Source organism: Aspergillus undulatus (assembly GCF_047715775.1).
Source record: "Aspergillus undulatus strain CBS 261.88 unplaced genomic scaffold BDV17scaffold_42, whole genome shotgun sequence".
NCBI lineage: Eukaryota > Fungi > Ascomycota > Eurotiomycetes > Eurotiales > Aspergillaceae > Aspergillus > Aspergillus undulatus.
Genome location: NW_027396646.1, coordinates 201298 through 224850, shown reverse-complemented (window position 1 = coordinate 224850; position 23553 = coordinate 201298). Strand labels below are relative to the sequence as shown.

General features: G+C 51.3%; 5 protein-coding genes across 5 annotated transcripts; 2 read left to right on the top strand and 3 right to left on the bottom strand.

The window, feature by feature from the left end:
* The first annotated feature begins 4276 nt into the window (after window positions 1–4276).
* Window positions 4277–5451, top strand: BDV17DRAFT_154897 (uncharacterized protein). Its single transcript, XM_073754540.1, has 4 exons — window positions 4277–4446; window positions 4535–4869; window positions 4922–4987; window positions 5130–5451. The coding sequence occupies exons 1-4, from the start codon at window positions 4444–4446 to the stop codon at window positions 5263–5265; spliced, it is 540 nt and encodes a 179-aa protein (XP_073613356.1). The 5' UTR covers window positions 4277–4443; the 3' UTR covers window positions 5266–5451.
* A 963-nt stretch (window positions 5452–6414) lies between these two features.
* On the bottom strand, window positions 6415–9188 carry rcoA (putative transcriptional repressor TupA/RocA). The gene is made up of 8 exons (XM_073754539.1): window positions 8795–9188; window positions 8565–8646; window positions 8169–8491; window positions 7575–8104; window positions 7040–7504; window positions 6853–6985; window positions 6710–6785; window positions 6415–6619 (listed from the first exon to the last, which is right to left on the bottom strand). The coding sequence occupies exons 1-8, from the start codon at window positions 8913–8915 to the stop codon at window positions 6595–6597; spliced, it is 1755 nt and encodes a 584-aa protein (XP_073613355.1). The 5' UTR covers window positions 8916–9188; the 3' UTR covers window positions 6415–6594.
* A 352-nt stretch (window positions 9189–9540) lies between these two features.
* On the top strand, window positions 9541–10664 carry BDV17DRAFT_293515 (sterol desaturase family protein; the record flags this gene model as incomplete). The annotated part of the gene is made up of 2 exons (XM_073762627.1): window positions 9541–9809; window positions 9875–10664. The coding sequence occupies 2 exons, from the start codon at window positions 9541–9543 to the stop codon at window positions 10662–10664; spliced, it is 1059 nt and encodes a 352-aa protein (XP_073613354.1).
* Window positions 10665–11270: 606 nt separating this feature from the next.
* Window positions 11271–14434, bottom strand: BDV17DRAFT_154289 (NCBP1 family protein). The gene is made up of 7 exons (XM_073754537.1): window positions 14259–14434; window positions 14086–14177; window positions 13911–14017; window positions 13577–13844; window positions 12628–13520; window positions 12389–12570; window positions 11271–12327 (listed from the first exon to the last, which is right to left on the bottom strand). The coding sequence occupies exons 1-7, from the start codon at window positions 14320–14322 to the stop codon at window positions 11438–11440; spliced, it is 2496 nt and encodes an 831-aa protein (XP_073613353.1). The 5' UTR covers window positions 14323–14434; the 3' UTR covers window positions 11271–11437.
* A 1075-nt stretch (window positions 14435–15509) lies between these two features.
* Window positions 15510–17106, bottom strand: BDV17DRAFT_283265 (GSK family serine/threonine-protein kinase; the record flags this gene model as incomplete). Its single annotated transcript, XM_073760330.1, has 7 exons — window positions 15510–15643; window positions 15714–15918; window positions 15977–16170; window positions 16227–16575; window positions 16646–16729; window positions 16800–16972; window positions 17061–17106. The coding sequence occupies 7 exons, from the start codon at window positions 17104–17106 to the stop codon at window positions 15510–15512; spliced, it is 1185 nt and encodes a 394-aa protein (XP_073613352.1).
* Between the last annotated feature and the right edge of the window lie 6447 nt (window positions 17107–23553).

Genomic DNA, 23553 nt, shown 5'->3' with positions numbered 1-23553 from the left:
ACGGCGTTCTGTCGCCTGCTTTGCTTTTTCTGTACCAGTGGCGTGGGTTCGAGATTCTCTGCAGAAGCTCGAACTGTGGTTTGAGCCCGTGAACGCTGGTTAGAAGAAGCAAAGCGAACGGGAACAAGCAAATAAGATATACGGTGGACGGCCAATATCAAGAGCAAGATCCAACACGATCCAGACCCGATCTTCAGAAACAAGCATGCAATCGTCAAGATCTGAGGAACAAAGAGTGACCAGGAAACCCCACTCGATGGACGATGAGCAGGCTATATAAGATTCACGATGTCAGGGCAAGGACGAAGTACGAAGAGAGGATTGACAGTGACAACAACGAGGAATGGGTTCTGATCTCAAGGTGATCTTGACAATGGGGATCACTAGTAATAAGCAAATACGACCCACTGGATTTAATCTATCTTATTTATTCCTGTGGTGAGGAATCAAATAAGATAATTCGAGAAAAAATAAATAAAAGAATTATTTACTTTTTCGTTGGTTCCTTGCACGCTTGACCTGACGCTACGGAGCAGGGCGATCTAGAACGAGATATAGATACATCGCTCCCTCTTTTTTTTTGCTTTCCGCCTCTTCCTTCCGGTGTCCCAGAGCAGTGGAAGCAGCGGGGGGCTCCAGCGGCAGGGGTCTTGCCTGTTCACGGTATATTGCTCGCTGTTATAGGCCGTCTTTTTTTTCCTTCGTATGGACAGTGGACACACTAGGCAGTCAGATCGCCCATATCCCGTGAGCCCTCCGACAGAACAAAAATAGGTACATAACCATCTATCTCTCATCTGGAGTTCTGAACACTCGGTGTCAACCTGTATTGTACTGTACTGTACGTTCTTGGGTACGTGGAACAGAAGGGGCGGGCGAAAAAGAAATCGAATATGGAAAACAACAGTCAAAAGATCTCGGACAAGGTCATCACCCAGCGATTTGATTAGTTCCGGAGCTCTTTTTGTGTTGCAGCCCCCCCACCATCATCTTGCCTAGTCCCCCATGATCCATGTTGATTGACAGGCCAGGCGACAGGAGGCAAGACGTGATGCCAATCCAGGCATAGCGAGAAGCAGCTAAGATATCGTCCGGAGGAGTCGCTAATTTAGTGCGCCCCGGTGCCTTAATCTAGAGTCCGAATAAGGAGTTCTCGCTTACCCGCCAAACACGATGGGGCGATGGGGCGATGGAGCGGACCCGTCGATTATTGCATCTGGGATTCTGGGTGACGGCCCACGGACCATGGTCCTGACTCTCGAGTCCAATCGCGGCATGCACCGTGACGTTCCGATCGGGCTCCGTACCTCTGTCCTGGTAAGTTTCGCCCTGTATCCTTCTGAATCTTGGATTCCTTGCTGATCGTATAAACAAACCAGTCTAGCTTGTTTGTCAAAAGCTCGAAACCCTGCAGCCCCAGAGTCAGCCTTCGCCAGACATCGCGGGAAGGCAACCACAGGGCACTCGGATACGAATAACACGGGATGGTAACTCTATCGTAACAGCTCCCACTTCGTAGTGCTCAACTGAGGTCATCTGATCCGAGCGGGTGGTGGAAGGTGGACCAGAGCATGGACACAAACCAATCGAACCACAAGAACGTGGGCTTCGTCGAGCGGTTTGTTCCTGACTGACAAGGTGATGATCGCCATTGTTGGACAGAGCTCGTCGGTCAGCAGTGAGAACTGGACAACTATTATTGTGCGCAGTAAAATAATCCTTCAGGCTGACTCCTGGCCGCGAGAAGACAAAGGATGTCGTTCGCCCACTTGCAAGCAATCCGCAATCATGAAGACAGATGGACATGTTCCTGGTGACTGGGATACCCTCGTCTCCCACGCAGGCACCTAAAGTTGGGGATCGGTTTCATGAAAAGCCACGCTGACTAGCGAATTGGCAGTCATCATCACCTGGACCAGTGTAGACTACTGTCGAGTGTTGACTGGTGAGAGGGGAGACTGTCGAGGAGTGGAGGTCGTGCCTCGAATATCCTCGCCCAATGGAGACGTACGTATGTACTCGTCTCGATTCAGTTAGAATAAGTCCAAGATCTGAGATCCGAAAAAAGAAAACAGGATTCTAGTCTGTGGGCTCGCGACGCCAGGGTTTGGCATGTTCGCGCTCTGCGGTTTCGTCTGTCCATTCCCTGAATGCACGCCGGAGCCAACGGCATTGTCCAGACTGGCTGCGCTTGCTGTTTTTGCTGCAGAGCGTGCAGGATGCCCGAGACGGCCGGAAGCCCTGTCGTTGGCTGATTCACGAGGATGACATCGCTCTGACAGATTATCCTGAGACGTGTCGACTCATCCGCTCGATCGGAAACCGAGTTGGGCAGGATCATGAATCAGATCCAGAGCAGGCGTACTTCAGTTGCTGTGAATACTCTGGAGTACGGAGTCAAGTTTCGGCAGGGCTACAGAGCGGACCGTCGGGCGATCCAATAGTGCGTAGTTCCTGCACGCTCATTCGATCTGCCGCCCCCACGCATCCTTTTCTTTCTTTTCTTTTGATCGCAACAGCCGCGACTGGCGACCTAGAATTCCTCAAAACTCTCCCAGAGCTAAGATTCCGAGCGCAAAGAAACAAAAAGGAAACACACACAAAAATAATATATTCCTGCAAGGATTTGTTTTTCCCCGTCAATAGCCTCCTCCGCTGTCTCGATGACAGGTCGAGCTTTCCCTTGGCGCCTTTGCGCTCGTGAGCTCCACTGAAACTCAACGAAATGCTCCGTCAAGGCCATCTGACGCCTCGATTCCATACATAGGGAAGTCGGTCCTTTCAGGCAGCGTTGCCCCTTTTCTTCACAGGCTCACGTCACTCCTGGAATTTGATTTCTGAGTACTGGGGAGTTTCCGTCATGACTCGCCAAGAGTCAACGGAGTTGATGTGTGCATGCCGATGCTGCGGCTGGGCCAGTAACATAAATTGGCCCAGATCCTGGTGTCTGATCACTGCTGGTTCATGCGGTAATTGGGTAGAGGTCGGTGGAGATCGAGCTCGGCGTGTTCGAGTGGGGGTCTCAAGCGACAAGGTGAATCTCAAGCACGGAGCACGGAGTACGAGTACTCTGCATCCCCAATTCTATACTCTGGACAAGAGTGCAAACTGTGCTCAGACTACGTGCCGGGTATGTGAGGGAGACAACACCGGTATCGACTGCCTCATTGAGTGTCACGATGCCAACTCCAATGCTAGTGGGCAGCTCCGACGAACATCAAGACACTCAAAAGTTCAACTCTGCAGGTTCGGCTCCAGCAATTTCTGAACATCAACTTGTATTCTTAGGCATGGGGCCCGGGGGGTGTCTTCAGCTTCTCCTTTCCCCTGCGTCGCACCATTCAGCTGACAGGGTACGGAGGGACTTCGCCATTCAAGCGCAGAGGTGATAAAATCCAGCCTTCACAGTTTCCAGCTTTCCGAATCGGATATATAAAAATAGTGCAGCTGTACCCGGGGCTGTGCCACAAATATTGATGCTCAGTGTAGCACAGCTCGTGGCTGAGCGTGAAGTTCGAAGCTACTCCGTAGTCAGCACCACTACTTCGTACCTCAGACCTCAATCCATACTCTGACCAGACTGGTCACTCACCGCCTCTCATTCATATTTTCTTCTTCGCCGAGGAACGGCCCGGCCCTTGCCCTCGATGCCTGAGCGGCTGGACTACCATGGGATCATATTCATGGTTCGCATTCTGATAGTGGCAATGCTAGTCCAGACTATTTTATGATGCCCCATACAGCCTGGTCTGTACTCCGTATTGGCTGCTGTTTCAAACTCACGTACGAGGACCATGCCAGCGTCGTCATCATTATTATGAGAACTCAGGGCATACATTCCGGAGAATCTCATTTGAAATAGCTATCACCGACTTCAATAGTCGCTCACGGTTCCTGATCGACACACGGCTAAGAAAGACCACAGAGTCCGAGCGCAGCAATGTGCATCATGTTACGCATCGCAACGCATTGCACGGCTCCGGATTGCGTTCGCCTAAATACGCAGCATCACGATGCCTGGAGACCTTCAGCACTCGATTTATGTGCTAAGTCGAATCAAACATTCACTTTGGGAATATGGTCTTTCAATTTTCTACTCCCGGAATGAGAGACTGGCGCGCCGGCGCTTCCCATGTATTGGTCAAATGTTCCTTCTCTTGACTGGCTAATCTATTCGCAGTTGCGATAATTAGACAAGAGTCAACAGTCACGAAAACAAGCCGTCAGCAGACTGATAGCTGTATTCTCGACGATCAACGACCCTTCTGGCATCTGAAGTGGCTCCAAGTTTGATTAGAACTTCACACTCAATTTCTCCTGGGTTGATCCTCGTTTGACGAGCACAATGCTCTTGATGCAAAGCATATCATAGAATCGGGTTAGTTTCTGCAACTGCATGGCTCCCGCAACCCAACTAGGGGCGCCACTGGATAATAATAATGAATGGTTCGTCGATTGTGTGATCAAGATTTGGGACAATGCAGCCGCCTCTCATCTCATCACATCGCCTTGACTAATCCCCTGCCCTGCTTAGTGTTGGGTGCCTTGGCCGGAAGCCAGCGCGAACTGCGAAGGGAAGAAAGAGGAACTCCACTCGCAAGTCATCTGGAGTCCCCACGCGATCATCCCGTGTCATCGGCGATGCACTTTTGGGGGCGCTGAGGATGGGCTGAACCCTGCAAATATGCACGGCTCTTCTCTCAAACCTATCATACGAGGGCCGACAAAACCCGAGAGGCCACTTGGGACTGGCTTTCGATTGCGCAAACTAAAGACTGTTGTAGCCCCAGAGACCAACCGCGTCGATCCTTTGAAAGGCCCCTTGGGCTTCGACAACAGTCAAATCGCGATCTTCCCGTTACGGCAATGGCAAGAGCCTCATCACCCAATGACAACATCTTTCTGATTTGAACTCGATCAGGGAGGCTCGCACGGTGCGCACCAAGAATCATGAGGTTTTTAAACCACGAAGTATCTACGCCATCTGGTAATGACAACACCTCTCCCCTTGACGAAGACAGGACGGGCTTTTCTCTGAGTCCAATTACTAGACCCCGACACGCTGCCATCCAACTACTGCCTAATGGGGATTGATTAACTGACAGGTGCACTGTCTATATATTTGTCAGGCGTCATCCGTTTCCCATAGCTGGAACCTTGCCAGTCCGGTTCAGCTGCAGCTTGTCTAATAACATCGAGAAAAAGCGCTGCGAGCTGCGCCGATGTTTTGTCATCAAATCACAAACTCCTGATGATAATCCATGAGGCGGAAGGCTTCTTCCCCTTCAGATGAACTTCGAGCTGACTCATGACGGTTTCTGGCATGCATACGGAGTAGTTCTGAAACTAGTGGTCTTTGTATCCGCCGCAGCATAGGGTGCACGCACTGGCTGGATACAAGTTCAGTTCGGATTGCAAGAGGAGAGACTTAGCCTGGTGATTCGTGATCTGATCTCTTCCGCACACATCGCCATCTCTTTTGACTACACGAAAAGGGGCTGAGGTTGATGTGCTACGGAATACGGAGTCCCTTCACGAGTTTTCGAGGATACAATCACGCCTCAAACGCGATCACTATCGGTTTCTAATATTCTTGAACGCCACAAATACTTTCACCGGGTCATTTATCCAGGATCCATGCCGTTATTGCTTTTTTCCATGCACAGCAGGGCGCTTGCTGGCCAGTGGTCAGCGCGACGAATTCCGCAAACCGTCATTCCGATTGATTACTTGACGTGTGCAGGCGCAGACTGCAGAGAAAAGGACTCGAATGATAGGGGTGATCAAGATGCAGAAATGCTCCCTGGAGCTGATCTCATGCATACAGTCTGCATGACCCAAGACCCAGGGCCGAATTTGCCACTTATGGTACGGATTACATGGTTCTACGGAGTACTCCGTACGTCGACTCGACATGCGGCGGACCATCGCCAAAGATCAAGGGAGATGTGAAGCCCGGAGCATAAGTTTCTCGCCGGATGGTGGCCTGTGCAGGCTGTGATCAATTGATCCTATTATTCCTGCAGCATCTGCATTCTGTCAGAGCTGTCACACCTTGAAAGAATAAGACGGTCCAGGCGAGATGCGATGCCCGGTTCCACGAGATGCACATTTCCCGACTTGCTGATCGGTTGTACCTCTTACTCTCTTCGTTGCCTCCCCGGTAGACCTTCACACGTTCACTGCGCAAGGGCTCATCTACTCTGCCGTCCGTACCGCAAGGCTGGTCCCTCATGACGACTGCATTGGCTCTCTCAAGATACCTAAATCCGCCAAAATAGTAGAACACCGATTTAGAGAAGCAACCAGCAAAAGATAGAACTCATTACCGTACAGACAGACTCCTTTTTTTGTGGTTTTTTCTCTTCTCTCGCTTTCATTTTGTTGGCGCTCCAATTTCAGATCATTCGTACAAATAGTTGAAGCCGATATAGCAAACAGAAAAGGAACAATACAAGACCTTATGTAAGCCATTTTGTCGAACTTGTACCGGCTTGTACTGGTTATAAGAACAAGAGATAGATACGCAGAAAAAAAAGAGCAACAAGGTAAATCGAGATCACATTGACGCCGAAGCTTTCCCAAATTCAATAATCACCGTCCAGTGTACGCGGAGTATCTGCAGCAGACAGAAGTCAGCAGTGTCACGAGTTTCGGTAAAGACGATATATTTGTTGGAAATAGGATTTGAGAGAGAAATGAAGCGTACCTCCAGATTCTTGCACGCATGTCACCACTGCCAGTGGCGAACAGGTTGCCAGTCGGGCTGGGCGCAACTGAGATAACTATTCGATTGGGTCAGTAAGATATATCCTAAGCAGAAATAAAGGAAACCGGGTTGAATAAACGAACCAGAGTTCTTGTGTCCCTGAAGCATCATTTGAGCATTTCCAGTGATAGGGTCCCAGAATTGAACTCCCCTGTCTTTGGAACCGCTCATGACCCAGTGGCCATCTGGGGTCAAACAGACGCTAAGCACGAAGTCCTAATTACAGATGTCAGCGAGCATCCACCGAAGATGGTTACAATATCTTTTTACCTTGTGGCCCTCGAATGTCCTCATGCACTTGCCGCCCGTCTTAGGCCCCTGGTACGTACGAGGCAGGTGGAGTTCCCAAAGTTTGATGGTCTTGTCTAAACTTCCACTGACAAGGTCCTTTCCGTTCGGAGCGAAAGCGACGGAATAAACGCTGTCCTTGTGGCCGTCCGGGTTCTCGAGGCGCTCGACGAGGTAGCCAGTAGTGGTGTCCCAGACTCGCACAGTCTTGTCCAGAGAGCCAGCGGCAACATAAAGCCCATCTGGCGACATAGCCACAGTCGTGACGCCGTCCTCAATGCTGAGAGTGTAGACAAGCTTGCCTTCGATGGTATCCCAAAGACGAACAGTTTTATCACCGCTGCCGGACGCAATGTATCGGCCATTGTTAGCAAAGTCTAAAGAGTAGATGTCCTGCTCGTGGCCAGTGAAAATGTGCTTGATGCTTCGGGAGGCGATTTCCCAGACCTACAGTTCAGATCCAGTTAGTCAGTCCCGCACAACAAGGGAATCCAGAGCACGCCAGCAAATGACTTACCCGAATTTGTTTATCCTCGGCGCCAGTAGCTAGAAACTTGCCATCTGGACTGAAACAGACGCTGCGGATATAGAGATCGCCGCTCTTATCCACGGTCTCATCCTGCAAGGTGGCAACGGTCTGGCCAGTGGTCACATCAAAAATCTGAGCAGAGCGGTTGCAGCCAGTCGCAAGGTACTTGCCATCGCGGCTGAAGCGCACGCAGCAGACGACGCTGTCGTGAACGAGGTGGTGTACAAGTTCAATATCGAGGACCCGTTGCACTTCAGGGTTGAAAACAGCATACCAATCGGCGCCCTCCTTCTTTTGCGAACCAGGCAAGTCGTCGGGGTTCCAGTTGGCGAGCATGTTTCCGACACGTTCACCACGAGCGATTGCTTGGCCTGGAGGCGTCGGTCGCGCGAGTTGCGGTGAAACGCGAGAGTCCGGGTAAGCTAGCTGATGGGCCTGCTGTGGGGTGGCAGGACCAGGAGGGGCGCGAGGACGTTTTCCAGGGCCGGGGGAGGCTGTAGGGGGGGGAGGACCGTAGCCTGCATTGCATTGTAATGGTGGTCAGATGTCAGATGATCTGTCTCAAATACAGTTACAACGTACCGTTCACAGCAGCGCCAGGCTGATATCCTCCAAAAGAGCTCTGCGGGGGTTGCGGTGCTCCTGGCTGAGCCGCGGCGGCAGACTGTTGAAGGCTATGCTGGGGAGGCTGCTGATCCTGGGGAGGGGGAGGGGCAAGACCGGGGCCACTACCTCCTTGGTTGGCCATAATGCCACCAAACAGATTGCTGGGGCCGTGACCCAATGCAGGCGGAGGCGCTTGAGAAGGACCGCCATGCTGCGCAGGACCGGCGACATGAGAGGCAACGGGTTGGACGCCACGCGACTCGAGCTCGTGTCGCAACATACGGATCTCTGCTTCATAACTGGAGAGCGATGCACTATTAGCTATCTGAAAGAAAATACATAAACACTGTACTGCGTAAGGTGCATGCATACTCTTGCTTGATCTTTAAATGTGTCTGCTCGAGCGAATAGAGTTTCTGGCGAATCATCTCCATTTCCTGGTGCTGTCCAGTTACTGCGGTATGGTGCGTCAGTGGAGCTCGTCGCAAAGCCATCTGAGCATGTTTTCAGAGCGCCATTGAGATCTGGTCCGCGTCCAATCGATAACCCAATAAGAGGGATACAGATATACGAGAATGGAAGGAATGAGATGGTGCACGTACTCTGGTGTTCGACTTCGCCAGTGCTTCTCGACTGATTTTCGAATTCCTGGCGCAACTGATCCAGCAACTCATTCAGACGAGAAGCCGGGGCGGGAACCATCCCGCGGTGTGCGTTGTACATGTTATATGGTAGCTGTGAGGGTCTGCGCCCGACCAGACGAGGGAAGACTTGTTAGGAGCAGGAAGGTGGTCAATGCTGCCGCATTCAGCGCACCCCTAGGACCTCGCGACGACGGACGAAGATGGAAGCGAAGAAAGACCCGAGGCAGTAGCTGGAGGACAGAGAGCTGAAAAAGACAGAAGTGCGGCGAAGCGGGGGTCAATGGATGGGGGGTGGAGTGGTGGGCGAGAGGATGAGAGGGAACGGAGGAGGAGGTCGGATGCGTAGAGTTCGTTGGGCTTGGGTCCCGTTCGGAGATGCAATCGTCTCGAAAGGCGGGCGGCTGCTCTCTAGGCTCTTGGCGCTGCCGCCAGAAGCGAGCGGCTGCCGATTTTAGCAGGACTGCGGTAGCCGCCGGCCGTAATGTGTATGTATATGCTTAGTAATAATGCTATTCAAGTGTGGGGAAGACGGCAGCGCCGATTCCGCCTGGTGTGATGCCTCGCTGGCCGCTCATTGGCTGAAGGTTTTATTCAGTTCCCCGTACCTTTTCCAAACTCTCCTTGTTGAAGCCCCGATGTGTCTCCTTTCTCCTCTCTCCAACAACCTTGACGGCTCTCTCTCGCTCGCTCATCCTTCCCCCGTCATGGATATCGCCCTCGAGATCTGGGACACCTTTATTGGTGACCGGCTGTACTCCGCGCTCCTCCCCGCATCGCTCTCCTCGACCGTGTCTGCGCCGGGTTTCCCGACAGCTGCCAACACCACCCTGTCGCTGTTCGGCGCCTCCAAGCCGTTCGTCTACGAGCCTGCCACTAAGCTCATTTACCTAGAGCCTTCCAAATATGCCTACCTCAGCGCCTGGCCTCGAAACAACATCTACCGCCAATTTTCGAGTTTCTTCTTGATTGTCTGGTATGTTCTGCCCGCCACTCGCTGTGACTTCTGTGACCACTCGTCGCTAATTGTTTGCGCTATAGGATCTTTGGTTTCATTGTCTACTTTATTTCCGCCACCCTCTCGTATATGTTCATCTGGGACAAGACGACCGTTAAGCACCCGAAGTTTCTCAAGAACCAGATCCCTATGGAAATCGCGCAAACAATGCGCTCAATGCCACTCATGTCCTTGTTGACAGCCCCCTTCTTGGTTGCCGAGGTTCGAGGGTACGCCAAACTCTACGATACTTTTGACGAGGAGCCATTCCCGTACTACAGTATCCTACAGTTCCCCCTGTTCATTGCCTTTACCGATTTCTTCATCTACTGGATTCATCGCGGCTTGCACCACCCTCTTATCTACAAGACCCTGCACAAGCCTCACCACAAGTGGATCATGCCTAGCCCTTTCGCCTCCCACGCTTTCCACCCCATTGACGGCTGGTCTCAGAGTATTCCTTACCACGTCTTTCCTTTCATCTTCCCTCTACAGAAGGCGGCCTATGTCCTTCTGTTCGGTTTCATCAACATTTGGACAGTCATGATTCACGACGGCGAATATGTCGCCAATAGCCCAGTCATCAATGGAGCAGCCTGCCATACGATGCACCACCTCTACTTCAACTACAACTATGGCCAGTTCACTACTCTGTGGGACCGCATGGGTGGCAGTTACCGCAAACCTAACGACGAGCTTTTCCGTCGTGAGACAAAGATGGGTGAGGATGAGTGGAAGAGGCAGACCAAGGAGATGGAAACCATTCTCAAAGACGTCGAGGGAGATGATGACCGCAAGTACCTGACTTCCGAGGATACCAAGAAAAACCTTTAAATGCCCCTGGTTGGACGACGAAACGGGGAACAGGTATAGAGTTGAATACGAAGGATTTATCTCAACTCCCCTGGTTGAGGACCTGTGACAGGTATTCTTTTTTCCAGCTTCATCCCAGGCCAGATGGTTTGACCCCCATGATGGAGTGAATCACGAGATTGACGTTTTCACTTTGCCCCATCTTCACCCCTTCCCACATTCTTATTCTGCAAATTACCCGCTTTAATGTCACTCTGTACAACACTAATTCCAGTATCTATATTAATCATGTCACCGAGACCTTACGTTCAAGGTACTTTCGTGCGATGCCACGTATCTCCGGGTTTACTATTTATTTTCCCTGGGAAAGGTACAAAACGGCGTCCCCGGTTCTATAGACTTTTATTTCACCGTCAAGGTTTCTGTATGTATATAGCTTGAATGAACGCAGCATTGCTATTTTGGATAGACACACTGCGACCCAAAGGACGTCTACGCACATTGTTCGTCTTTCTATATTTTTTTCTCTTACTCCTTCGATGTTTTTCGAGTTCAATCTACGCGCGAAGGTCCCTAGCTTTGCCATCGGTGTCTTATATTGAAATTTTTATTTTTGCGTATATTCTACGTATGACATCTGCCTGTAAGAACCGCTATACATACTTGATCTGAACGATTCGAAAATAAAAATACAAGGGATACTAGCCAACCGAAGATCAGCACACCCTCCAAACGAACTGACCGCATGACAAGACAACGAGGATTGAGAGACAGTGAGACCGCCAGGCATCCCGTTACGCGATATCAGCGTCCGCATCAGCAACATCTAGGTCTCCATCGCCCGCTGGATCGGTAGGAGCGCTCTCCTCAACAGGAGCAGGGGGAGGCGTAGGGGCCTTGGTCCCAACGGGTGTCGCATTAACCATGGCATCATTGATATAAGCTTCCTCGACGGCCGCCTTGCGACGGAACACGCGCAGCCAGCGCTTCCCCCACTGCCGGATGATTTCGTCCTCGGGCAGATCGCCGCTGCCGTCCCCGCGTTCCATGAGCTGGTCGTTGCTGCCACCGGCGACGGAAACGATAGAGTCCTCGATGACTTGGAACAGGGCGTGCATATCTTTCTTTTCGCGGTTGAGCGTTTCGTCGAGCACGCTTAGCTGGGGCTCGTAGAGGCCTGGCTGGGTGCGTGCCGCGACGATCTGGCGGAGACGATTGGTGACTTTGCCTACAGTGGCGGAGATCATTTCGAAGACATGGGTCTTTGCGAGGATCGTTCCCGCAACAAGCTGGTCGATTAAGGCCCATTCGATGACGGACAACGGTGTGATGATTGTGTAGTTCAGGAGCTTGTCGATGATATTAATGCCGATTCCAGGCTGGTCAGCCCAGTACTCCATCACAGAGGTGATTATCTGGCGGCGTGCAGCAGGTGATTTGGGCCCAATCGCCAAAAGGCGCTCCTTGTTCCGCTCAATGCAGGAAAGGACGTGGGAGAGTGATTTCGAGCCAACGAAACAGATGGCAGTGACGAAGGCGTCTGTTGAAGGCAGTAGGGGAGATTCAACTCCCAATCCCGTTGCTTGCTCTTCTATCGCGGTTATAAGAGGTTGGATTTCATCATCGGTTGCCTTTTTGCGAATCAGCTGCATGATTTGTTGGCCCTCATTTGCATAGGGCGTTGCTGAAGAAGCTCAATGTCAGCTACTGATCACGAAGAACGAGCCTACGCCTGGTCAACTTACTGTCCGACATATATTTGAAGTCGGGCGTATCCTTCTCCTTTCCTTCAGTGATGAGATCTTGATACGGATCCGGAAGAGTTCCGCGAATGCGCTGAGCGAAACTCAGCCGGATCTCCTTGTCTAGCGCGCCGTTAATAAATGCCATCCGGGGATGTACAACGGGCAACTCTAGATCCTCAATCCTATTTCCACATAGTCAGTGATAATGCGGTGCGTGTAAAATGCAAGTCGAGACCAACCATTCACTCCACTTCCAGGTAAAACCAAAGTTGCTCAAATGATGCGTAAACCAATCCAAGAACCGATGGCTCAGGTCCAGGTCAATCGAATCGAGGCTGCGGTAGAGGAAACGGATCGCACGACCCAAACTTGGCGCAATTGCCGCCGGTGCAATTTTGCAGCACTCCGTAAGCACGGAGTGATAATAGACAAGCTTGTGTTCGGGTGAGGGTAGTTGGAAAAGTTGGGAGAAGACAGCATCGACGGCCACGTCTTCGGGTTTCCATGTTGGACGATCGCTAGGAAGATCGCGCAGTCTATCAAACGGAGTCGCACGCTTCACGAAGATGCTTGGCGTGAAATAACAGTCAAGATCAATCAAGAACTTGGCAGTAGCAATGCGGTTGAAGTCCATGATGTTGATCGTGTCAACTAGGGCATCCCTCAGCAGGGAAGATGTGATGTCTGATGTTGGTGCGACTGTTTCGATGTCTTGGTCGCCGTACACAGACAAATAGACCTCTGGAAAGATCGCCCTCGACCCATTCCGCACGGGATTTGGCACGGAGATTTCAGGAAAAGCATGCTTTGGGCCATCATGTAGATGCTTGGGCTCCTCATCGCCCTCCCTTACACTGCTCCAGGGCCGAGGAAGGCATGTCAGTTCCCAACCTCGAGTCGACTCTGCTTGTAATTGGCTTTGAAGTAGACTGATAACGCTGGGGACGGTGGATGGCTTCTGGCTATCAGGTCCGAAGGGGTTCACTAGGTCCACGAGCGTATGCGGCGTAGAGGCGATGATATCTGTTTTCTCCAAAAGCCCAAGCGCCTGGCTTTCAAACCCACTGGCCGGGGAGGCCATGACGTACGGAATGGTGTAGAGAATGATCTTGACGAGCTCTAACCCGATCAACTAGGAGTAAAACAAAAATGTCAGTACATGCGCGCATATAGAGCGGGGCCACCCACATCCTCGGAAGAAGCTGTCTGGAGGTCAACCGCACGGGAGAATAGCTCCTCCAGGATCGCAAAAACACCATCCCCTTCGAACAAACATTGTAGGCAACCCAAGAAGCGCAGTAGAAGTTTGACTTCCCGCCAAGCACCCGCATTGACATGATTCTGGAAGCGCTCAGCGGTGCGCTTGAGGACGTCGGCCGCGAGCTCCGATTTAATCGTATTGGCAACCAGAACGATTGTTGCGATGAAGGGTATTTTCAGCGGTTGTTCCAGCACACTAGGCAAATTTGACCGTCAGTATGCGAGCAAAGGCGTTCCAACGTAAGACCAACGACCAACATACAGATCGAGGGATATCTCAACGAAGTTATCCCTGAGCTCCTCATCCTCGTAATTCTCGGCCACATTCTTCGCGATATTTAGTGCATCATCTTCCGCCCTCCTAGCAGCCTGAAGGCCCGGTGTAAGCGATTTCCACGACCGCTGCGACTGCAGCGCAACTCATCCAGCAAGCATACCGATTCAGCGATTGTAAGGAGCTGCCGCCGGACCTTGACAACTAAAGGTTCCTCATATCTGCGTCGTTGACGGCGGTCATAATCATCGTCCTCTATTTATTACCAGCAACCAGTCAGTGCGCTACACTCGACACAAGAAGAGAACAAACAAGTCGCGTCTCTAGCTTTTTTACCTCTATGACGGCGTTTGCGCCCACCACCCCTAGGGCCATGGTTCCGACGCTCGTAATCGGCCATGATTCTTGCGCTACCGGGAGCTGGCCTATCTCGCAAAAGGAGTCTTGCGGGGTGATTCAGCGATGGCTTCGACTCAATTCGGCCGAAAAGTCCAGCAACAAAGGACCTCACTCAGACTCGGAGCTTAGTAGTCGCGTACGTCAAAAACACCGGGGAGCTCGGGAACGGGGATTATCCGCGCCGTAGATTATCTAACCGGCATTGTCCAAGCATTCTATCCTGTCCAGTACAGCTTTATCTGATTTTGTGCCCACTTTGCTCCTAGGTATGAATTCATGGAATTGGGTGCTCAACCCGTACAGGCGCTTATGCGACGCTTGATTCTGTATGACCGGCCTGGTGACTCAGGAAATCGTCGTGTTTGAATGTACGATCGGACTGGGTCGAAGGGCTGGGAGTACTTGCGCTGCAAGGTCCTGATCCAGAGAAAGATGATTGACCTGAGTAAGGCGACGGATCCATGGGTTGTAAACAAGCGATGTAAGCGACAGGAGTATGCACACATGAATGCGAAGAACGAATAGGGAATTTCTAAAGCTGTAAGTCGGGGGGCATAAACCTCCAACAATATATTCAAAGCACAAGTACACATTTCATGTGCGTCCAAGCAAAAAGAAGGAAAAAGAAAATCATCATGATATCAGACCCTGGTGTAGGTACTCATCTCTTCTCTCCGTCTTTCCACAAATCCTGCAGCAATTTGCATCCATGGCCTTTGATCTGAGAAGTGAAGCTGCGCAGACTTGTATCCCGAAAGCCAAACAGAGTCACGCAGCAAGGGTATCACTTTTTTCCTCCCAAGAGCTGTCTCAGACACCTCAATAACTCCAGACTATGACATCGCACCAATCTTACCGCCCCATTCGTGTGAACCTGATACTGTTCAATGTGCCATATAAGAACTTTTCCGTCGTCAAAGGTTCGTCAGGCCTCCTCGTCCGCTCGATCTTTTTATCTCTCTTTTTTTAAATGCATTTTGTCTTTCCTCGAACCCGATACACAGAAGTCAGCTCCCGGATGCCTCGCCAATGGATTAGGTCTACAGATGTAAATAAACCTCTGCTAGTTCAAAAACCACCAGATGCAGGGAAATGAAAGTGCACGGCATGGCAGCAAATCTTCGCGAATATGTGCATGACTTGATGCACGATGAAAGGCGTGTAATACATTAGCACTGTACCATTGACTCAGTCAAGGTGTGCCATCATTTCCTCTTTCGTGAGGGGCTTAAAATCATCAATATATAATCCGCGGGCTTCGAGCGCAGGTCGTGTGTGCGGTGGGACAAGCTTGTTGTTCATCGCAGGTGCGATTGAAAGTTCTAGAATTCACGAGTTAGCATTCATTCTGAGAATAGACCGTGCAATCCCAGTAGAATATGCCCAACGTACCATGTCTAGAAAAGTCGAAAAGGTTTGGTAGATCTCGGGACGCTCCGTTAGGGTGTCGCGAATCGGGTAACTGAGTGTTGGGATCCCTTAATTCATCAAAGAACGGATGGCACATTGCTTCGATGGCGGAAAGACGCTGAGTCGGTGTGTATTCCAGCAACGCGGAGATCAAATCGATAGCCTCATGCGGCGCTCTTCGGAAAACCTAGGGAGCCAAGTCAGGCTGCAATCCTCCGGGTAATTGCGGGGCAGCATAGGCGTACCTTATTGAAGGGATGTGGCTTGATTTGGGGGAATTTATGTTCCATATAGTTGGGGTTCATCGTACGGATCTGCTCGCGCGTAGGAGTACCAAGAACCTTGATGATCTCGACCAGCTGATCTATTCCTGACTCCCCGGGGAAGAGCGGTTGCCCAAGCATTAACTCCGCCATGACACAGCCAGTAGACCATACGTCTGGGGGATATGTTAGCGGGCGCGAAAGAAGAAGGCAGCATGCTATGGATTATTACCAATCTTGGTTGTGTAGTTTGTGGCACCGAAGATCAATTCAGGGGCTCGGTAGTAGCGAGAGCAAATGTATGACACGTTGGGTTCGTTTTCGATCAGAATCTTGGCGGATCCGAAATCGCATAGTTTCAGTATTCCCGTGGCCGGGTCGAGGAGAAGGTTTTGAGGTTTGATGTCACGGTGGCAGATGCCTTGTGAGTGGATGTACGCGAGGGATCTGAAGAGCTGGTAGATGTAAAGCTTGACCTCCAACATCGGCATGGTCGTCTTTAGCTTGTTGAAATACCGAGACGCCCGGTAAACAGTTTCCGGTACATATTCTAAAACGAGATTGAGGTAGACTTCGTCCTTCTGTGACGGTGCCGGAGCATAGTTAGCTTTGAAAGACCGGAGAGTGAGGCAGTTGATCGAGTGGACATACCCTCTCGCCATTCGAATAGTAGAACGCCTTGAGCTCTACAATGTTCGGGTGGCGCACAATCCTCATGATCTGCAATTCACGGTTCTAGACGAGGGTCAGCCAAAGGATACTGAGCTAGCGGTTGTGTAATTTGGCAGCGACGGCGGGCACATACCTTGAAACGCTTATCTTGAAGAACCCGCTTGATGGCAGCATCCTCGCCGCTGGGCATCATTTTGGTTTGGAAAACGACTCCGAACGACCCATTGCCGACAATCTTACATTGCGAATATTGTATCTCCTTCGTTTCCCCAGTTAGTCCATCTTGGACTTTCTCGCGGACGACTTCTGCAGGGGTAGAAGAGAGTAATTAGCACTGAAAATCCAAAGCCAAGCTCACAGCAATTGAAGCCTCAAGAGGCGTTCAGATCCTTACCACCCATGCGCAAGTTTGAAAACACCCCAGACCGATTCTGTGACATCACGGAGAGTCTTGGGGAGGGGACAGCGTGGAGAAGGTCGGGGGAGGAGTGCTATCGAGAATATGGAGGGCTGGACTTAAGTAGCGGATGGCGGGAAATGATGTGAAAGTAAGGCGTGAGGTCCGTTTTGGGCAGACTGTGGCCGGTGGAGCACGAGTTGGAGGGGTGCGTTGGATGGGCGGAACGTCTGAACGGAGAAAGGTGAGTGGAGGTCGGCGTGAGATGAGAGGTTGAGAGCACTGAACAAGCGAACCCCAGCAGGTAGGCTCAGACCAAGGACCAACGGACTTTGGGTAGAGTGCCAAGAGTGCAGACGCAAGGCCAGGGAGGAGGTTAGAGAGGTGGTCGATAGTAGCGGGCGGCAGATAGGCTTGTTCCGTTCGGGTAAGGGAACCAAGTAGTAGCAGTAGTAGTAAAAGGAAGGGGAGGGGGAAAGAAGGAGGATAAAAAGATCAAAGAAGATAATTCAAGGAACAGGTAGAGGAATAGACACGACGAACCAGACTGAGCAGGGGAGATGCAAAGGGTGGATTTACGGGTCAGGTATTATTAAAAAGAGAATGGGTCGGGGGAGGGAGGAGGGAGAAGTGAGCAGGTGACGTTGATGGAGCGACGAAGCCCAAACACGCGAGGGCTGCAGGAACGCGGGAATAAAAGCACCGCAGAGGGGGAGTACTGCGATCAAATGCCACCGTCTTTGAATAAGTCTGAATGCCAGCAAGCTGGACTGTTGAGCAGAAGAAAATTCGTGTGGAAAAAAGCAAGAATGCGACACCTCTAGAGGCAAAAGCAACGAGACGCCCATCCGGGCATCTGGGAGACTTGAGATCGTTTGAACTTTGGGGGGGGGGGGGGGGGGGGGGGGGCGGCGCGGAAGTGGCCCACGGCCGACTACTGCTGCTACTACTACTGGCGAGTTTAGTGAGCGGTAGTCTACCTTAGTCGAAGAGCACGGAGCTGTGGCAGTGTGTGGAGAGGCAAAAGGATGATGGATGGGATTGTTGGTTGCTTGCTGCGAGGTACTGTCCGCATCGCCTCCAGCTGGTCTAAAGGATTGCTGTTTATGGCCGCCGGCATGAGCATAGCAAATTTTACACAGTAGCGTTGGTTCTACGATGCTAGGGAACTTGTTGAACTTGCTGAGTACCAGCTCGCAGAGGCGTGTCATTTGCGAGCAGAGCATGACCAGGTCAGTACCTCTGTTATCCTTCTGTGCATTCATTCAGAGCAGAAGTAGCAGTTGATGGAACCTGAAACCCGGTACTTCATCTCCTGCAATCCTCCTCAGACACCCGGCATTTGGCAGTGATGCTCGCTGTTGATGGAAGTAAAAAAAAAGAGGGGTTCGGTTGGCCCAGTATCGTCTAGTAATTACGGTACGGTACCGAGTCATAAGAGCCTGAGCTGCCCGGAGGTACTATGACGCTATGGGAAGAGCTGCCCTTGCCGAAAGCAAGGTAACTGCTATGAGACCCATGGATACAGAGGACTACGGGCAATCTTTGAGGGGAGCTCCACCAGGGCGTCGGCCCGGAGCAGTCACTGCAAGTTGATCGTGATCCCAGCTCCCAGGTCTTTGCAACGGCGAATGGAACAAGACACAAACACGTTGAATCGTCAATTCCCCAGGCCCAACAGCTCGCCTGCAGACTCCAGAGGGGAGGTCGATCTCTCAATGACGGGAGCGGCTGATGTGGAGCCACTGGGATTGGGCGTAAGACACAAAGTGGGTAGCCAATTGCTGCTCTGGGACAATGCCCGATACGACAGGCCAGATGACCTTCAATCCATGATCCCGCTGGGGTTGGGACTATGACTCGGAAACCGGGAATATGATGGCTGTTCTGCTCTGCTCTGCTACGAGGTTCCAGACCGTTGAGGCAGCAGGTAGAGCTGCATGAATTATCTAGCCCATCTTCTCCCGCTGATTCGGCCAATCTGCTGAACAGCCGGCTACTGTGCCAATCGTTGAATCGCTGGCTAATTCAGATAGGGAGAGAGCTTGGGCCGGGAGAAGCTCAACTGTCAATAGTTGACATGCCTAACCACCACTATCTAGTATCTAGTCCACGGAGAACTACGAGTCTACGGAAGTACTGCTACAACATGGTCGTACCTTCTCTCGCAAGAGTCTTACTCAAGGTCACGCTATCCTCAAATACATGCACCTCCGGGCTCGTGACCATACAACCATGCAACAAATGATCCAACAACCTCTCTACTCAGATTTCGATCATAGTCAAGTCAGCCCACGGAACCACTCGTCTTCAAAAGAGCCGAACCATCGTGAAAGACCTCAGGACTTAGGTCTCAGCCTGTGGCAGTGGAGAAGATTACACGCCTGCTTAGCTGAGCGCTCCGGTGACAGGCAGGCGTGCCATGTCTATGGTCCACGAAGGTCAAGTGACCAGGTCCGGTTTTCACTATCTCCGATGCTATTGGCTGTTTCCGTTGCCTCTCTCGTACCGTAATTACGCGAGCAAACGATACGCGGTACACCTCCATGAACCGCCGCATGTACTTGCAGCTACGCCCAGATTCAGCAGTCCCGTGATATCCAGGTAGCTCTTTGCAGCGGTATTACTTGCTCTACAAGTCCTAGCACCGATGAGGAAGCTTCAAGAAAGCGTAAAAGAGCTGCCCGTTCCGGACAGCGCAGGCAATAATATTGGGATTGGGAGCTCCAGAGATGCTGGTAGCTCAGTACTATCTAGACCCTAGTTGCGGTTAGTTTCCAACTAGCAGAGTTAGGTTCGTCCTATTTGCTCCGTCGAGCTCTGACCTTGTCTCGGTAGTCTTAATCAAAGATATGACGAGCGTCTCATGATGATCTCAAGCCAAGCAGGTCCGAATGGCTTGCTACAGAGCATAAACTCAACCGCTGGGATGGGTGGCGCTGGGTGGCCAATTCAGGGCCCGTTCTTAGCTTAATTGAGTTGAGAGTATGAAGCTCAATCATTGCTGCTGAGATACTTGCCTGAGGCGCTCTCTGGTCTCGTGGATTCGCAGCGAATCCAGAAGTGGTACGGTAGGTGTCTGCTGTTGCACGCATGTACTGCTGTGCTCTGGGCTTAAACTGCGGTGGGTAATCTCACATATGTATAAATCAGTAAATATGACTTCGACAGGAGCAGGGTTCCAGCTATCAACTTCACCATCGCGCGGTGCCTGGTGAGCCGCTCGAATCAGAAGGGTCAATGTTGAGCATGTTGGTGGATCGCTTTCATTGGTTCAACGGAAAGACAGGCAATAGAGGATCCCAGTGACTTCTCAGCGACTGCCGCTACGTACAGAGTAGGCGCTCAGCAACGGGGCAAATGACCAAGTCAGACTGTGCAGTGGCAGTTGTTGATCAGCTGGAGTTACCAAGCTGCCAATGAGGGCAGCAGAAACGCAGGAGAGCACCTGCAGAATCTGTGGTGTGGTTCTGGATAGCTTGAGGCATCCCTGTCGGATACCTCTTCCTTTCGACGTATTGCATTATTCAAAGCTGTCCTCGTACATGAAACCGGGCCAGGTGTTCTTCGTACATGCGGAGCTACCTTTACTCCGTGGTATGCTTGTGGATGCAGCTTTCCCTTGCCTGTCAATCACACACTCGTTGGCCTCACCTTGCATTGCGTTGTGCACTTTATGAGTTTAGAATTACAGAAAACGGCCTTTTCTCTCGGGCCGACCGATCTGGACCAATTCCCAAATTATCGACGATATAACCTTCAGGGGTTCAGCCTCCCGACCGATACAAAACATTGGCGGAGTACACTTGTCGATTCGGTTGATATTCGGCCGATGCGACTTTCGATACTGAACGAGATGTTCCTTCCAATTTCTCATCTTCCAAGTACTCAGCGGACCTAGCGACAGGGTGATGATTGTCTGGGCCTGGCCAGATCTGTTCGGTCACTGCCAGATATTGTGTCTCGCCAAAAAAAAAAAAAAAAAAAAAAAAAAAATCTGGCAGGAATGCACAAGGTAGGAGGTGAAACATTTCGCATTCCCAATAATGCCTCAGCGAGTGACTTGGATCTCATACTATTGGCCGCGCTTCGATTGAGTCCCCGATAAATTGATACCATCCGTGCCGACTGGCATCAGCTGCAACGCCTGCAATAAGACGGGGGCTTCAGGGCGTCAGGCCGAGTCGCACAGCGTCTTAAGGAGATACCAGGTTCTGGGGACGACATCTTGAACTTACCTAAGGTAGGACTTGGCCTCAAAATAAGAAATCTGGACTGGCTAGTCACGGGTCAAACTTCTGATCCGGTCAGAGCGTGTTTCATGAAGTTCGTACCTCTCCGTCCTCCCCCTGGAATGGCCTCTCTTCGGGCAGTTTCCACCTTTCGGCCGCCCTTCGTACCACAGCAAACGCGCTGTGGATGCGCTTAGGCATGTCCATCTCAGCGCCGAACCGACTGCATACTTCGGCTTCTGGGTCTAGGCATCTAGGGCACGACAGCATATCTTCGCTCTGTCCTCCGTACCTATGCATGAAAAGTAGCATACTCGAAATAATGTTCTAGTAGTATCCAAATACGCTCCGTGCCACGCTTTACTGTAATCTCTTTCTCGACGATTTTCCTTATATACCTACCGCCCTTTATACGTTGCTACTCTCTTCTCCCACATGTTCTTCGCGCGGTCGTGCACATTGCAGTGTCTAGAGAGCCCCAGGGTACGGGCATGCCACAAATTATACCACGCGCGGCAGTGGCTAGCAATGAGATTGATCGCCAGATCATATCAGGTGCGGTTGTCGCATTAACATACGTGGAATGTCTGGCTATATGCTCGTGCTTTGTCGGGCTCGGGTCATCGATGCCGAGATATATATCCTCCGGCGCATACTTGCATCCCCGATACAAGACCGAAGAACCTTACTAAATTATACATACCTAGACAGGGATGAAGCTGCAACATGTCTCCTGGACTCCAGCAAGCAATCCCCTAGGAAGGCAACGAGCGCGGTGGACAGTAGCGCCTTCCCGACACACTCTCACAAACCTTATGTAAACAAACCTGTGCCACTGCCTCCAGAAGAACTTTAGAATTCGCATTTTGACTGCGTGTTGTGCCTGGGAAAGCCTTGTTTGTGGAAAAACAATTTCTCGATCATACATTGATAATCCAGCCTCAAACAATGGTCTGTAGCCAGATCAATGCGTGTGGTTTCCGCCCGGTCTGAGACGGTGAAACCCAACACATTCTAGCCTGGTCCCCGGGGGAAAAGAGCAGCACTCCGGAGTCCATTGTATGATATCAGCCGACTGCCCGATCCTATGTTTGGACATGGGTTCAATCGCAGCAAGCTAGACGCCACCACGAGAGCCCTATCCCACGCTCAATTGTCGCCTGATGAGTTCATTCCCTTTTCGACTTCAGGCGGCGGCCTACTCCTGGCTGGGCATGTGGATAACGAGCTGTTATTGTTGATGATGATTGGTACGGCTCGACCAAACATCGCAGACTCGCAGTCTCCCTCTGTCCGTGATCATCGTCAGTAGTTCCCCGTCCACTCCCCGTTCAAGCTTTTACCAGGTCGGGAGCGTCTGCTCTGGAAGTTCTATCATGCTCCATTATTCGTCGATGATGCCTGGCTCTTATAGCATTCCGCCACTTATGCAGCAAGAATTTCTCCGCAACAAGGACGGCGCTGACTGGCCGCTTTACGAAGTCCACGGGGGCAGCTAATTTTGCAATGGGCCCGTGGGCCTCGCAAACGTCCACCCAACGGCAACCGCTTGATTGCCCTATGCGCGAAGGTCGTCAAGCTGCAGGCAAACTTAACGATCATTTACTAAGATCTCGATCAAAGATAGGGCCGCTGCATGGGATCTATCATACAGTGCATATTACCGATTGGTTTCCTTCCTGATTAGATCATGGGCACAGCATCTGAAGATTGAGGTTACTCAGAGTCATGCCTGCCTGAGCCGTGCTACAATGGATGATCGTGATGCTCTTATCTGTTATCAATCGCCCTAGTCGCGAACGAAGCACAGAGAGTGTATAACGCCTGCCAGGAGCCGTTGCCCTGTTCACCAAAGGCCGTAACACAAGACTTCGAGGGATAATGAGCAACATGCCATATCATCGCCGGTTGCACGCCTTGCATTTCAAGCCGAAGGAGAAACAAGCGGTAACACACTGCGCGGCCAGCACCCGATATCTGAAGCCCTGGCTGCAATCTGCAGTCACATATGTGCTCTGCCGTCTGACCTGCTGCTGTCCCTTGTCATGGCATGTACTAAGCCGAGCTGAGCCAAATTCTAGCTCTTGTCTAGCTCTTGAACCCAGTGTGAAGAGTGACGCTAGGGTAGTTGTCGCGATGATAGCAACTTGGGTAGGTACCTGGTTTCATTTCTTCCGGGTTTGCGCGAATGGCTATACTTGAACCTGGGATGCATTAATCGTTAAGAGTTCAAGGTCGTGAGATCAATTAGACTAGGT